Below are 15899 nucleotides of genomic sequence, written 5' to 3' on the forward strand. Positions count from 1 at the left end.
GATACTGGTGATGTAAGCGGAACGGTAAAAATACGAGAAAATCGAACGAAAAGAACCCCGAAGAGAATGGAGCTGGGCTCGGTGGATAACACGTAAACGCGCAAATAGAATAAGTGGTGAAAAAAGTAAATAGAATGGGAAAGCATTGTTCATCACAAGAGGAAATGGAAGATGAAAGAAGAGAGGGAAATAGTGAGATGGGATTTAGATTATTAAATCGCAACATTGTCGTGTAACTAAAGCCAAATCAGCGAAAGCTATTTTTATTTACCATTTTTATTCACGCGTGCGAGTCAAGCAGTTAGAATAATAACCGAGTTTCTTCTTAACTTCTGCATTACTACTTGGATTGGATAATTGATTTCAAGTCTTTCTAGCTCATAATGATAATGTAATATAAGAGAAGTCAAGGTTAGCTAACCGAGGAATAGACTTAACCGACCATAAGTCTGCAATAAGTCCGGAGCAAGCTCGATTACGGATTACGCGCGAGAGAATAACAGAATAAGCTCGGAATAAGCCGGATTAGTTTAATATTAAAATACAGAAATGATAAACAGAGTTAAATGGAAAAAGGATGATTCGTGCTGAGAGATTGATTATACGAGATGAAGGCGGAAAGAGTTTTTTCGTCGGCAAAAAAGCCTAATACTCTGCTAGAGTAGATCTATGTGGAGAGAATCATAACAAGAACAAAGGACAAATGAATGAATGAATGAATGCAAGAACACGAGAAAACACAACAGTACGATAAATACGAGGGTTCGCGTGAAAGGCGAGAGATAGACATAGCGGATCGGGATAACTTCTGCCTCTCTCTCTCTTTCTCTCTCTCTTTCTCTCTCTCTTTCTCTCTCTCTTTCTTTCTCTTTCTCTTTCTCTCTTTTTCTTTCCCTTTCGTTAAGAGAACCGTGCAAAGTGCGGAGCGAGCGGACGAAGCTGAAAGCCAGCGTTTCTCAAAGCGCAAGTAGGCTAAAGTGGAAATACGGGGGCAGCGCGGCGGTGGTGGATCGGGTGGTGAAGAAGGAGAGGCGAATGGAGGCGGCGGCGGGCGCAAAAGGGGTAGCGGTGGAAACCATGACGTCATCGTTGAGGGGTTGCCCGGGCAACGGGAAATGTTCGCCGCGTCGGGACGCCGACGCGCGTCGCCACCGCCGCCGTCGCCGTAAAAATCAATTTAGACCTTGGCTAGGTGACCGCTCTGCACTCGCACGGCGTTGCTGCGACGCGGCCGCTCCGCTCTCTCTGGCGAGGCGACGAGAGCCACGCTTCTCTGGAGGTGCCGGGCTAGCCGACTGCCACCACCGCACCACCGCCGCGAACTACCACGAGCTCTCGGGGCCGCGCGGGCCAAGCTCCGGCAGTCGCGAGCGGCCAACTCATCGAGCGGGTGCTCCAATCGTGGTGCTGGCGACGGTGCCGCGCGCGTAAAGGCCACATTACACGCGCTCGTACAACACATATACACGTACGTGTGACACACACACATACACACACACACACACGTACACGGCGCGGCAGTTACCGTATACGTACGAGGACGTCGGCGCGTACACCCGGTCACGCGTGCGTACGCACTGTTCGCGCGCGCGTCGCGTCGCATCGCGCAGCGGGAGGAGCAGCGGTGGAAAAGCTTGGACGAAAGAGCGATACTCGTGCAAGAAGGTAGTATCGGGTACACGGCGAGAGAGAAAGAGAGTGAGAGAGATAGAGTGAGAGGGAACGGGGGGGAGAGCATCGAGTTTGTGAGCGGAACGTAGTGCGCGCAAGCTTACGGAGAATAGTCTAGGCGGTCGCCTGAGGGGGAAGATCGACGTGCGAGCTCCCAGTGCCGGAGCTTGCGGAGACGCGCTACCTTCTCGGGAAGAACTCCGATCGTGGAGGCTTTTGACCGGCTGGCGTGCTTCCGGAACCTCCGGAATCGGTGGATCGGCACTTCGCAAGAAACGGGAGCGTGTACGAGTTTGATAGACCTGGATGCGACGCGGGAAAAGTACGCGCGGTGCTTACTTGCGTAAGCGGTCGCGTGCGTCGGTGAGTGAGCTTCGTACCTGCGCTCCGGCGATCGCCAGAAGAGCCACGAGGAGGAAAATGTCCGGGACCATACGAAGATAGACGCTGCGCGTAGCGCGGGGCGTGCGCAATCGAAAAAAGCTCGCGCGTATTCCGATTCGGAGTGCCCGATGAACGAGACTCGCTCGGCATTTGGTCTTCGAGCGAGCGACAAACGCCTCTTTTTGTTTTGACGCGAAGCACGGCGGAGCTTTCAGAAAGTACGCCGGGAAGCTGTGCGGACGCTCTTCTTTCGTTGACTGTTTGATGTTTACTCGTAAGCGTTTTCTCCTCTATTCTACAAGCGGCTTCGGCGAAGCTTTATCCATGCGAATTTCAATTTCACGGACGTGACCGAGTTTACGAGTGTGCGCTTGGATAACGAAGGCTTTATAGCAAGAAACGAAATTTTTCTTAGCTTCAGCCAATTGGCATTTACAAGTGAATGGCATCTTGAAAGAAGCTTGTATCTCGATACACGGTGTCTTAAATAATATTCTGCGAAAAGCTCTACCTACTACGAAGTGTATAAGAGAAATTTCACAGAAACCTCTAATCTTCTTGCAGAGACTACTTCTAGACTTATTTTCTCAAGTGTCGCGATTATCTTTAGCCTTTAAAGCACTTTTTCTTGTTATTATTAAAAGAGAACGTTTCATTGTTTGTTACATGAACTCGTGAGGTTTGAATGTGAATCCGGGCTCGATAAAAACATCGAGTTTTATCGACGCGTAATGTCGTCAACATCCGTCTCTCCGAGAAGTGCACTCGTATCTATGTAGGGACCCGACGGTGAGCTCGAAAGCTCGAGAATGTAGTGTCCTGGTGGGCGCTTGCTGGCGGAGACTCAAGCTCAGGCTCTCGCGGCGGCCAAGCCGAGCCAAAACAGGTGGAAGATCTCCGGCGCGATACTCTGAAGAGTACCACGAAGAGCTATCGCGTGACTATCGATGATGATGGGAGGCACGTTGCCAGAACGCGATTGGTTGGCCGGGCGCGCGTCTCCGCTCGGCTCGTGTTTTGCTGCGTGCCGGTCGTCACTTCGTTAAGCTCGATATTTCCTCAAGAGACCGAATTAGAGAAAGGGAGGACCTTGGAATGCCAGGCGTGAAATGACGATCTTCGGGATCGTGCCCGATCTTAGGCAATCAACGCTAATGTCATCGTCATTGTTGTCGTCGTCGCCGGCGTCGTCGTCATCGTCGTCGCCGCGACGTTGGAGAGGCAAACGTTGTTTGCCCAGTTAATTACGATTCTTCGATGCCACTCGCGATCTTATAACGACGAATGCGGCGAGGTGCGACGGGTCTCGGTGAGAGACTGTTTCGATATTTGCATTTTAAAGAGCAAGAGTGACGATAAAGAAAAATTGAATCCGTTTTCCCGCGAGGGAGAATTTTGTTGAAGAGATTAAGTATACGCAACCGACGAGTAGATAAATAGATTTGTATATAAAATAAACGAAATAAATAAATGGAAGTAGAAAAGTTGCTGATAGCAAGGAAGACATAGCAAGTAGATCTTGGACTTAAAACTAAGATCAGATTAGAAGAATCGTTAAAAGTCAAGAAGTTGAATTAAAAATAGAGATTAGCAATGTGATCGTTTTTTGAGAGAGAGAAAGAGAGAGAGAGATCTAGACCAGTAGTCATACTGCTGATCGTGCGGCGGGCTTGAAGAAGCATGAATCAAACAAACGTCAGCTTGAGCTGACCTAAGAAGAATCGCGGCAAGAAGCAGCGTATTCCACGCCACAAATTGGAGAGAGGAAGTCTTTAAGTTCGAAAGCTTTATTGAATCTGTATGTAGAAGAAATTTTTGGAGAGTTGCCAGTCTTAAATAAAAAAATTGTTTTAAGTTCGTTGCAAGAAAGATATTTGAAGTAAGATATTTGAAGTCGAGATAGCGACGAACGTTCGAGCGGCGCGCAGTGCCGCTAAATTTCAGCTCGTAAATGTCGAATCGACGAAAAAACGTACTACACGGTCCAAGGATTTTATCCATCGTCGAGGCACGTATCCACCGTAAGTGATTGATGCAGGTCGGATCATCGATGTTGAACCTGTCGTGGATCTAGATCGTCACTCCGAAGAGGGAGGGTCTGCGTATAGAGGATCAATTTGACGTGACAAGAGTACAGCGTGCCGCCAAGCACTTCGGGTACGGTGAACGCTGGCTCTCCCGTTACCCTGAAGGAAGATTCCACCTTCAAATATGGCCTCGGTGGCAGCGTGGCTGCCATTCGCCCGTGCGGCGGCGATCGGCTGGGTACCGATCGCCACACACCCACTGCCACCGCCGCCGATCCCGAAGGACCGGCGCAAGGCTGATGACGAGAAGCTGTTGATCAACGTGAGCGGCCGTCGCTTCGAGACGTGGCGCAACACCCTAGAGAAGTATCCGGACACGCTGCTCGGCTCGAACGAGCGCGAGTTCTTCTACGACGAGGAGAGCAAGGAGTATTTTTTCGACCGGGATCCGGACATCTTCCGGCACATCCTCAACTATTATAGAACCGGCAAGCTGCACTATCCGAAGCACGAGTGTCTGACGAGCTACGACGAGGAACTGGCGTTCTTCGGTATCTTGCCGGACGTGATCGGCGATTGTTGTTACGAGGACTATCGGGATCGTAAGCGCGAGAACGCCGAACGGCTGATGGACGACAAGCTGAGCGAGAACGGTGATCAGACCCTCCTGCCACTGCTCGACATCCGGGAGAGTATGTGGCGAGCCTTCCAGAATCCGCACATCTCCACCGCCGCGTTGGTGTTTTATTACGTCACCGGATTCTTCATCGCTGTGAGCGTGCTGGCGAACGTGGTGGAGACCGTGCCGTGCGGCAATCGTCCGGGCCGCGCCGGCACTCTCTCGTGCGGCGAGCGTTACAAGATCGTGTTTTTCTGCCTTGACACCGCGTGCGTGATGATCTTCACGGCCGAATACCTGCTCAGGCTGTTCGCCGCGCCCGACCGGTGCAAGTTCGCGCGTTCCGTGATGTCTGTCATCGACGTGGTGGCGATACTGCCGTACTACATCGGGCTCGGGATCACCGACAACGATGACGTGTCGGGCGCGTTCGTGACGCTGCGCGTGTTCCGCGTGTTCCGTATTTTCAAGTTTTCACGACACTCGCAGGGACTACGTATTCTCGGTTACACTCTAAAGTCCTGCGCCTCCGAGCTTGGTTTCCTCGTGTTCTCGCTCGCGATGGCCATCATCATCTTCGCGACCGTTATGTTCTACGCGGAGAAGAACGTCGACGGCACCAACTTTACTTCGATACCTTCCGCCTTCTGGTACACCATCGTTACGATGACTACGCTGGGGTAAATATGATTTTTTAAATATATTTTTATAATGATGTGTATTGTGACGAATTTCTTACGTGTCAGTTGCAAAAATCACGATACCTTGCTATATACGAAATCTTGCACGTCAATCTTCCTCACGTACAAGATAATTTTTAATTACTTATTTTTATTTGAATTAATGTATTATTTAATTTGAATTATGACACACAGACACATCAATGTCTGAACGATTATAAATATCTTGTTCTTTTCTTCCAAGGGCGAATCATACCATACTTTGCACGCCCCTATGCAAAAAGTGTTTTTCAACGTTCTTAATTTATTTGCTTTTTTTCTGCATGTCAATTTTTGTCGTTGATACTTAATATCCTTAATAGAATTTTGATCGACAGACCCATGTCATCTTCGAGTATGAAAAACAGAACGCAATTTTATGTTAGAAAACTGTTGCAAAGCGAGAGAATGATGTGCGTGTAAATATTTAGATGTCGAGTTTATGTAAAACTTCTTTGCATAAAAGAGTCTGTCGATAAATCGATTTTTGCAAATTTTGCATTTATAACTTGTGTTGCTCAACACGATGATGGAGTGTAGCGGTACATTTACAATGCAACGAGTTATGCACCGCCATATAATACAAGTGAATTGCCCGTCGAAGTGCACGAGAGTTCGAGTATTTGACACAATCTGGCGGCCAACTTTAGCGTCGTTATAACTTTTTAACGAGATCGTCACAGTCCCTCGCTCGTACATAGCTGTTTTTGCGCAAAACTTTGACACTTAGTGTTTTGCACTTTGAATTATTTCGATAACGCGCGTTTTCTTGCGCACTTTATCATGTTTTCTAACTTTTCTAGATTATTACTGCTTTGGTGCGTGAATAATTTATGAACTCTAACATCACGCAAAATAAAAAATTTAGTTATTACAAAGTTTGAACGTCTTTGTAGTTTTCACTTTATATGATTTTGTGTCTGTGAGAGTACACAACTCTTAAGCTAAAAACAATTTATAATTTGTATACATGTAATGAATATGCATATGTCATTATATTTGTGTTTAATTTTTAAAATCTTTTAATGTTAAATATCTACTTCATCTATTTCATCTACTTCATACTCAATCTCTTTTCATAATTCTAGAAAAAAAGCTCAACTTGAAATTCATCGAATATTCGTTGTATATAATGCTTATATACGTCATTATACTATGCACAGCTTATAACGTACAGCTTATGGCTCGTAAGCCTACTAATTATCCAATCTAATCATCGGTTGAATGTAGTAAATTCTATCCGGTGGAAATATGATCCAAAAGCGCATTATTCCCGCGGAATTTACTGGTCCATAAAATCTTCTCTTTCCCCCCCCCTCCCCCAACCCACGTATTTTCTTTTTCCCTTTTTCGGCTCAATATCGAAAACGAGCGCCGGGTATGAACGGAAAAGTCTCGGACGCATTTCTTTCGTAGCCGCAAACGCGCCCGAGCTCGATGCCTCGGAAGCGCCGGTTGTTCCTCTATTTTACGACACAGCCGCTATTTTTGCCCGGCCGAATCTATGCCAATGGTATTTTTGTTGCGTTTTCGTTCGGACAGCTGACAATCACGCGTGTAACCCGAGTCACCGAGAACCGCCTGATAGTTGCACCTACTTGTTACCATTCGTACGTTTTGGATCAAGTTTTGTCTGGATCGCGCCTCGCCGACTGCGTTTTTTTCTACATAATATTAGCGCTGAGTACCAGATGACTCTACGTTCAGACTACATTCGAAAGTATTCTTCGAAAAATGGATTTAATTAGTTTGTATTTACCATCAAGTATGGGTATTGAGGGAGAAAATAGAGACAGTGATGCGATTTTTTAAAGTTTTTAAAAAACTTGATTTGAGAGTTTTAAGAACAAAGAAAGGTATTCTTTATGGATTATCACATGGAAATATAAATATTTTGTTTCCAATTTTTTTTTTTTCAAAAAATGTAGTTGCTAGAAAAAATTTATAACTATCATATTAGGATTAATTTAACTTATTAAAAATAATATTAAATATTAAAGGACAAATATGTAAATTATTTGTTTTAACGTAACTAATATCTATATTTAATTTGATTTATGAAATCCATTTGACGTTAATTGAAAAATATTGTTTGTTATTTTATATTTTGATATTTAATTTGTCAGAACATTTTTATTCTGGGTTTTAGGTACTATATCTTTTAGATATACCTATCTCTACATTACAAGAACCACCATTGTCCTTCGGTATCTAAATAGAGAGGCGTGGCACAGTAGTTATACGGAACTTTGTATGTAAATTACATTCCTCAAATAATTTTATGCAAAACTATCTTGTCTGACATTATCGCTCAGACAAAGTGTGAGTACGTAGCTTCGTAGATCGAGGTTTCCTTAGAGTGCCGGACGAGGCTCATAAAATAGCGCTAAAGATAATCTCCGGCATAGATCCGGATTTAATGGATAATGTAATGTATATTCATGTTGGACCGCGAGCAGGAAAATCTGATTTGTCAGTAGAGCCAACGGCGTGTCGCGCTACTTTTTTCCTGTCTCACCGCCTGCCTTAGCATTTGCGTGTCTGCAGGACTAGGACAGGTCACTTCCTTCAAACTTTAACGAGAAGGATCAACAGGTGCCTCGAGGGTTCGTCTAGTCGCACGGCTAGCGTGATCCTTTTTTAATCTACACCGGCCGAATAGTTGCTGCCGATACGAATTAGCTTCGGCCCAGGCTTATACGCGGGTAAAAAAAGGGGTGAAAATTGCGGTATTAAAAACCACGCGAAAAATTCCGAAATCAAATCGGTGCGCGGGATTAGTTTCGCGAAACTTTTCGCTTATCATAGGGATTACGTAGCTGTATCGGCGACAGCGTAATTTGACCGTACTTTTAATCCTCCATCGTGCAAATCTATATTTTCGTTAGAAACGGATTTTAATTTTCGCGCACGTAAAGCACGAATCTCGGAAAATAACGAAGTTAAAAAGCTTTTTGCCGTTGGAACTATCGAATTAATTTTGTAGCAACGCTTTATAAAAGCTGTTATACCCTACTCTCGCAGGGTATAAGAAATATTTGCGTTTACAGTTTACATTGACTTAAAAATTTTGTTTAAATCGAATTTTTCGCCGCATTAAAAATTATTGCATAATTCTATAACGCGTAAGTTAAAAATTTTTGTGTTCTTTATTCAATCCTTAATACACTGGAAGTTAATACACTGGAAGTAAAATGATCCTCAGGATCATTTTGTCCATATCTCAGGGATGTACATTTGTACACCCCTGGTACCAAATAATCTTTTTACAGAATTTTGGTAAAAAAAAAACCTATATATACCTAGCAGCATTAATGCAGAACATTTTTTTGGGGAAAAAAACAATTAGTTAAATTTAAAGTTTCTTATATTATGTTTATGTAGCTTAATTGATAAATAATTGAAATATCTGGTTTCACAAAGGAGTATAAATCTTTAGTAGATCTTATAAAATCCAAATCCATTTTATGAGATTCATAGCCGATTTATAATGCATGTTTATCCCGAGTCGAAATTTTGACTTTTCATTAAACCTTTAATTCTAAAATTTAGTAGGAGCTAAGATGTGAAGATAGGCTCAATTATAATGATATAATTTGCTCCTACTTTGACCCTAACTCTGTCTCAAATTTCCCTTTTCACTGTTTTTAGCGTTAAAATAGGTTGATTTATATAGGAGCTAAGCTAGCAAAATAGGTTTTATTATAAACCTCTATTGACCCTTCATCTGCTATCTAGAATATACGTCCCCCCCAGGGATGAGTGTAACACATTATTTTTAACGCCAAATGTATATAGAAATTCTGAAAAATTATATGAAAAGTTTCATGTAATGAAATTTTTTCTAAACCGTGTATGTCTAACATCACTTCGCGCACTATAATTTTCCAATCTTTGTTTAACTGTGCCTTCATTTCTAAAAATGTTTTTTGCCTTTTTGTTATATAAAATCCTGAATTGGGTGATATTTCTTCCTAAAAATGGAAAAGTTACAAAGTAACACTGTATTAATATTTATATGAATAGATATGTATTATTTATTACATTTCATATTCTTACTTTGTCTGCAGCCGCTTCAAAATAATGATTTGGTAACTGCAAAAATGAAATAAAATAATTTTTTAATTTGTTATTATTATTTATTTATTATTTGTTGTTATTGTCATATTTATTATATTATATTTATTATTAAGAGACACGGTAGTGTCTTGCGCCAAGTACTTTCTCTGTAAATCCTGCAAAGTTTTATCGAAATTATGGTCACTAACTGTTGCTAAAATGTTAATTACATGAATTTTTATGAACAGTAAGTGTGGAACCTGAAACGTAACAAATATCTGACTTGCAACGTTTACATAAACCTTTATTTACGCATGGTAGGATTATGAAATCTTTCTTCAGTTCTTTATTAAAGTGGTTATTTGCATCAAATACGTTGTGTTTTTTTAAGTGATGTCTTAATCGGTTTATATAGTATGACATTTACGAGGAAACGTCATCACACATTTAGGACATTTTATATTATCTTCATCTATTGAAATAAAGTATTTCTGCCGTAAAATAGTCGGCGTTTCATAAAATATAGACTCGTGCGTATCCATAAGAATTTGGTTTGCTTCCACAAACCTACAAAAAATTGAAATATTTTGCGATGTTGAGTTAATATACAAATAGTTAATTAATCAATCGAGAAATAAATTTTATGGATCGTGACATAACTATCTTTATTGCTTATCCCCGCAGGGTTTGCAAGGCGTTTTTATAAAGAACGTTACCCAAACCTTTACACTACTACCCTTTCTCCTCTCACTTTAACCCTTTGGACCAACGGCTTAACGTCTCTTTCCGAAAGACGGAGCCCAGTTTGATCCGCACAAGAGCCTATCTTGTACGGAGGGGCGCAGCTTCGGAAAAACATTTCGTTTACATGGTTAGTGGACTCGAACCTGGTTCCTCAGATTACGAGTCGCTCTACTACTAGACCACACTGCCGCCCTAACACACATAATTACTATATAAATAACCCTTATTTGTGTGTGTGACTCGGGTATATAACATTTTTTAAATTATTTCTGTATTGAAATATATTTAAAAAAGCGATATATTCTGAGCTATCAGTCCTGCTGTAGCCTGATCCATAGTCTCGCTACAATTAGCTTCGTTATTTCGTTAATTTTAATTAATTTCGATTCGCGAAATCTGGCGTCCTGAACATCTAATCAACGCGTGTGAGACGCGCGGTATCGTTCTCGCGACGATTTGTACAGTAACATGAGAATCACGAGGCTAAACACGACGGCATTATAATTCACGATAAATAAAAAACAACTTGCAGGGTGGTTATATTACGCGGGTTAAAATTCACTCGTGCGTCAGGAAATATTTAGCGGGGTATGTAAATCTAATATTCGTAGGCCTATGCTATTATAATTTCACATCAAGAATTTCCGCTTTGTTATGTATTTGTTCTGAAAAATAAATGTTTATTAACAATATTCTTTTTCGTATAAATATCATCTCTTTTATATTGTGTATCAAAGCAGAGCAAGTAGAATATCAATTCTCGTAGTCATAGATCAGAATCATTATATCTCATTCTCTATCGATCGGCATTTGATTCGTATGCAATTTTAGAAAGAACAAATACGAAGAGGCTTAAAAATCTCTACTTTATGAAAACAAGAATTAAGATGTTTGCTGATACAATTACATTACACATTTCGAAATCACTTGGGATAGTAGATCTAAACTGGTTATACAAGGGTACAGTATTGCTTGTAATATCTATTTTTTTTTTTTGACCGGGGTTAGAAGTCACACTTCTCTGGTTAGTTGTCACAAAGCTTATATATTTTACTTAATAGATAGAGTGGTATATTCTTCTCTAGTGTAGGTTGCCTCTATCGGGTTAGTTGGGTGTACGAAACAGCTCGTTGAAAAAACATCGCATGTGATATTTACGAGCACTTTTTACGGCACACACTCAATCCAATAACAGTCCTCAGACTCTGTAGATTTACAAATGATGTACTTTATTGGTCGCGACACGTAGATATCGTTTTCCAAATAAAATATGTACTTCTTACACAGTACACATTCGATCGCGCCAATATTATTACTTATCTCTCCGTTCGAATGGACCTTACAAGAATATGTTACGGCATCCCGTTGTTTAATATATTTTCAGTTTAAACCCAAACAATACTGCAGTAAAGAGTAATAATATTATAGATATATACGCGCGTAATGCTTTTGGCAACACATCCTTTTCTTTAGAAAACAATTTTGAGGAAAGAATAGGGTAAAGTGCATATTTCGGATTAGAAAATTCGGATCAGTAAATTTGAAATGCCTCTCTAGCTGACTGTACCTATCATACGTGGATTTTTTTCATTAATTGTCTAACAATAAAAAGGTTTGAAGAGAAAAAATTTATCATTTATTCAGTATTGAAAAAATTAATTAGCACACTACGAAATATTATTGAAGCAATAATTGAATTGTAGAAAGATTCGAGATATGATAACGTTTATGTGAGATTTAGATGAATTTTATAAAACGGAAGCAATAATTGAATTGTAGAAAGATTCGAGATATGATAACGTTTATATGAGATTTAGATGAATTTTATAAAACGGAAACACAACGAAATATTATGAATATTTTAAATATTTAAATTAACATTAACTTTCTGGGGTATTAAATCGTGTATTAAATTTGGGGTATTAAAACTTATTGCAATACAAAGTTTATCTAAATTTATTTACAATTTTCTTTATTTTACTTTTATGCAAATACTTTCAAATTTGTGCGTGATCAGAATTGAAGTAATTACTAAAAGTCGTTTTTGAGTGCATAACATGCATGATCTCAGTGGCTTTCAAGAGCTAAATATATCGCGTGAAGAGGGTAACGGCCGTCGTAAACAAGACTTAACAACATTTGAAGAGAAAAAAAAGCGTGAGTCTTTAAAGGGTTTGTTCGAGATTCTGAGAGCGGTGCGTTCTAGACAACGTTATTCAGTTTGCTGTAAGTGGGACAGTCTCCCAGATCTCGACATGTCGTATCACAGTACCTTATTCAATCTGCTCGGTGCACTCTATCAGCCAATCTCCCGCCAATGGAATCCATCGAGCGTGAATTCACATCGCGACTTGAGTGAGAATTGCGTTCGATATGACGACGACGACGTGCGTTTTGCAATTACGCTGTAGTCATACGATGCTACATAAAAATTTAAATCCGTATAGCAAAGATGTACTTATTTACAAATATGAAGTCATATTTTCTTTGCGAAAGCCAAAGGTTGGGTCAATAAACTGTTTCAAACGTTAAAAATTGTTGATATAATTAATTTTTATACTCTCTATGGAGTATGTATGAAACATCCAACATAGAATAATTACTCATCAGGTTCTTCTTTTTAATCTTTTTTTTTAAGTCCAATGGTTCGTCTTAGTTATTTTGTTCCATATAAAACGGTTTGTTGATTTTGTGCTGGCTAATTTTGTACTTACTGATTTTGATTTTCATATGACTAAAGGTGTTGCCTTAAAAAGTCATATCCTTTTAAATTCGGGAATATAAAATTGCAGTGTTTGCATTTTGCTTGAAATCCGACTAATCGGCAGCAAAGATGTGCTTATTGACAAATATAGAAAAATAACTTTATCCGCCAGATTAAAACATAAATATTATTTTATTGCTCGACTAACTGGCATAAAGTAGAAAGTATGCACTACATTTCGGCTCAAAGTTCGAGCCCTTCTTATTGACAAATATGAAGTCAAATTTTCTTTGCGAGAGCCAAGGGTTGGATCAATAAACTGTTCAATTTCAAACATTAAAAATTGTTGACAAAATTAATTTTTACACTCTGGAGTTTGTATGAAATATCCAACATAAAATAATGTTCTTTTGTTCAAATTTGTTTTCTTAAGTCCAAGTTGGTGTTTCATCCTCGGATGCTATATTGTAACCGTTTTCCGTTATAAGTTTACAAATCCGCAGAGAAATCGAATTAACGGACTATCACTATGAGTAAGTGTACATGGTTTAAATTATTTTGTTCCACATGAAATGGTTCTATTCCAGAGTTACTCCAGAGGGCAAATGATAGTATTTGCATTAAAATATGGAAAATATTATTTATCTGTCTATATTATATTATATTCCCTTGAATATAATTAAATGATTCAATAAAAATTTTAATGTGTACTTACTGATTATGATTTTCATGAAGGTTTTAACTTTTAACAAGTTGTAATTCTTTATATATCCTTTTAAAGTTGAGAATATGAGATTGCAGTGTTTGCATTTTACTCGACATCCGATTAATACAATATCTTCATGTTTAGTAACAGTACGCAGTGTTCCCATCAAACAAAAAAGGTTATAGAATTTGATGGAATTAGCTATGATGTGTGTTACATAAATACATTTTTTTTTACCAATCTTATAAAAGTTTACATAATTTTCTTTTATAACAAAGATTAGCTTTTATCGTCCATTTGCTTATTGTATATTTAACTTATTATAAAAGACATTCAGTTCAAAACAAATGTAAAATAATATACTACAAAAAATGCTACAAAGTATTTTTAACATTTTTTTTCAATGTGTACATTGAATGAAATAACTTCAAACTACCAGTGACTTCTTCCCGAGCAGAAATTTTGGAAGGGCCCTAATGGGGACCTAATAAGCATGCCCTAACGCCTGATCAGGGGCTCATCAGGTAGTCCTTGTTAGGCCCCGATCGTAAATGTAACGTCGAGAATTAAAATTGCCTGATCATGTTTTCCTTATCAGGGCCTCATGACTGCCCCTTGTTGCGCCTTACATTTTCTAACAGAATGCTGGTACACCCTAAAAAAAAATATTATTACTATTTTTTAACTAAATTTGTTTCTTAAGATGCAGTCTATGATTATAAATATTTTCTCGTATTTGAAAAAAACACTTACCTGGTGGGATTCGAACTCGAGACCTCTGGATCGTGAGCCAACTGCCTTACGTGGTAGACTACTTCTTAATTTAATGTAGTAAGTGTTATATAGTCTACATATGTCATAACCAGCGCAAATATATAATTTTTCAAAAATCATCTTAAGAAACAAATTCAGTTTAAAAAGAGTAATAAAATTTTGAATTGGATATATGATATAATATTTCTTAATGTCGGGTGAATGTCAGAAACCATCAGTGTCGGCTCATTACAAAATTTTGTGTTCGTAAATATATTTATGAAAAAAGTATATTTATAAAGTTAAAACATTCGTATCAAATCCTTACACAAGAGCCTCATTAGACAAAAATAAGAAAATCTTTCTTATAGCATCCCTAATAAATAATGATCGGGACCTCATCCGGTTAGCCCTAATAATTGTTGATGTACGAACTATGATCGAAATCTTCTCACGCGAATTCGTGTCAAAAAACGCTCTTTATCACAATTTCTATTCATAATAAACACTAATTAATATTCACTTTATTTACTAGATGTTTAATATACTTTGCCACCACTTCGATAACAGATGCAGATTTACGAAATTGCAGATTAACATATATTCAGGCTAACATTTATCAAACCCTATGAGGGAAATGATGGGGACAAGAAAATCAGGCCCGTATAACAATAACCTGAAAAATGTTTAAAAAGAGCGTCCCGTTGCGCACCGGATCAGGCACATGTCGGGAATTTCTTATTAGGGCATACCTTACTGTTTCCCGATCAGGCGCTAACCATACATCGGGCGTGCCTAATCTAATTTCTGCTCGGGTTGTGGATCTAATATCTCCGAGTTTGAAAATTAGATGCCTAATATACTACAAAAAATGCTACAAAGTATTTTTAACATTTTTTTTCAATGTGTACATTGAATGCAATAACTTCAAACTACCAGTGACTTCTTGTGGATCTAATATCTCCGAGTTTGAAAATTAGATGCCTCCTTCGGGCCGATTTCCGAGGCGACGCCTACTATTACTATAATCCTTCGCACTGCTGCTCGAAGCCTGACGGTCGAGGCGCCGATTGTACGTGTGACATATTGTGAGACACAGGAATCGTACCTTCCGCCAAATCGTTACTGAAACGTTTTCCTTGGTATATAATTTTTATTTTCTTAAAAAATTGATAAACTAATAATTTAAATACAGTAATAATATTAATAATAATAATAAAAAACATTGTAAAGTTTGTGAAAACATAACTATCGTAAAATTTGGTTAAAAACCGTATCCCAAGATTAAATCAAATAATTTTAGACTGTCTGCATTAATAATTTTTTTTTAAATACTTTTCAACAGGTGGGTGTATGACTATTACGATCTTAAACTGTCGTTTAAATAAGTAATACAGCTGATATAGGTATACTAGACATGTATTGTGGCCCAAATCATTATTTGAGCTCCAACTATTATGTATTTACTTAATACTATTTACAGGATCAAGTCCTGAGGTTTATGTTGTTTAAG

The 15899-nt window shown here is 39.2% G+C and overlaps 1 protein-coding gene across 12 annotated transcripts in view; it reads left to right on the forward strand.

The window, feature by feature from the left end:
• The first annotated feature begins 667 nt into the window (after positions 1 to 667).
• The window catches only part of Shal (potassium voltage-gated channel protein Shal), a 169561-nt gene continuing 154329 nt past the window's right edge, over positions 668 to 15899 (forward strand). For 5 of the 12 annotated variants that reach the window (XM_071779465.1, XM_071779457.1, XM_071779450.1 and 2 more), the window contains exon 1: positions 668 to 5381. In XM_071779465.1, the coding sequence (XP_071635566.1) occupies positions 4267 to 5381 (1115 nt within the window). In that variant the 5' untranslated portion in view covers positions 668 to 4266. The remainder of the gene's footprint in view (positions 5382 to 15899) is intronic. The other 7 variants (XM_071779474.1, XM_071779507.1, XM_071779483.1 and 4 more) reach the window with 5 other exon arrangements.

The sequence above is a fragment of the Temnothorax longispinosus genome, chromosome 1 (assembly GCF_030848805.1).
Source record: "Temnothorax longispinosus isolate EJ_2023e chromosome 1, Tlon_JGU_v1, whole genome shotgun sequence".
Taxonomy (NCBI): Eukaryota; Metazoa; Arthropoda; class Insecta; order Hymenoptera; family Formicidae; genus Temnothorax; species Temnothorax longispinosus.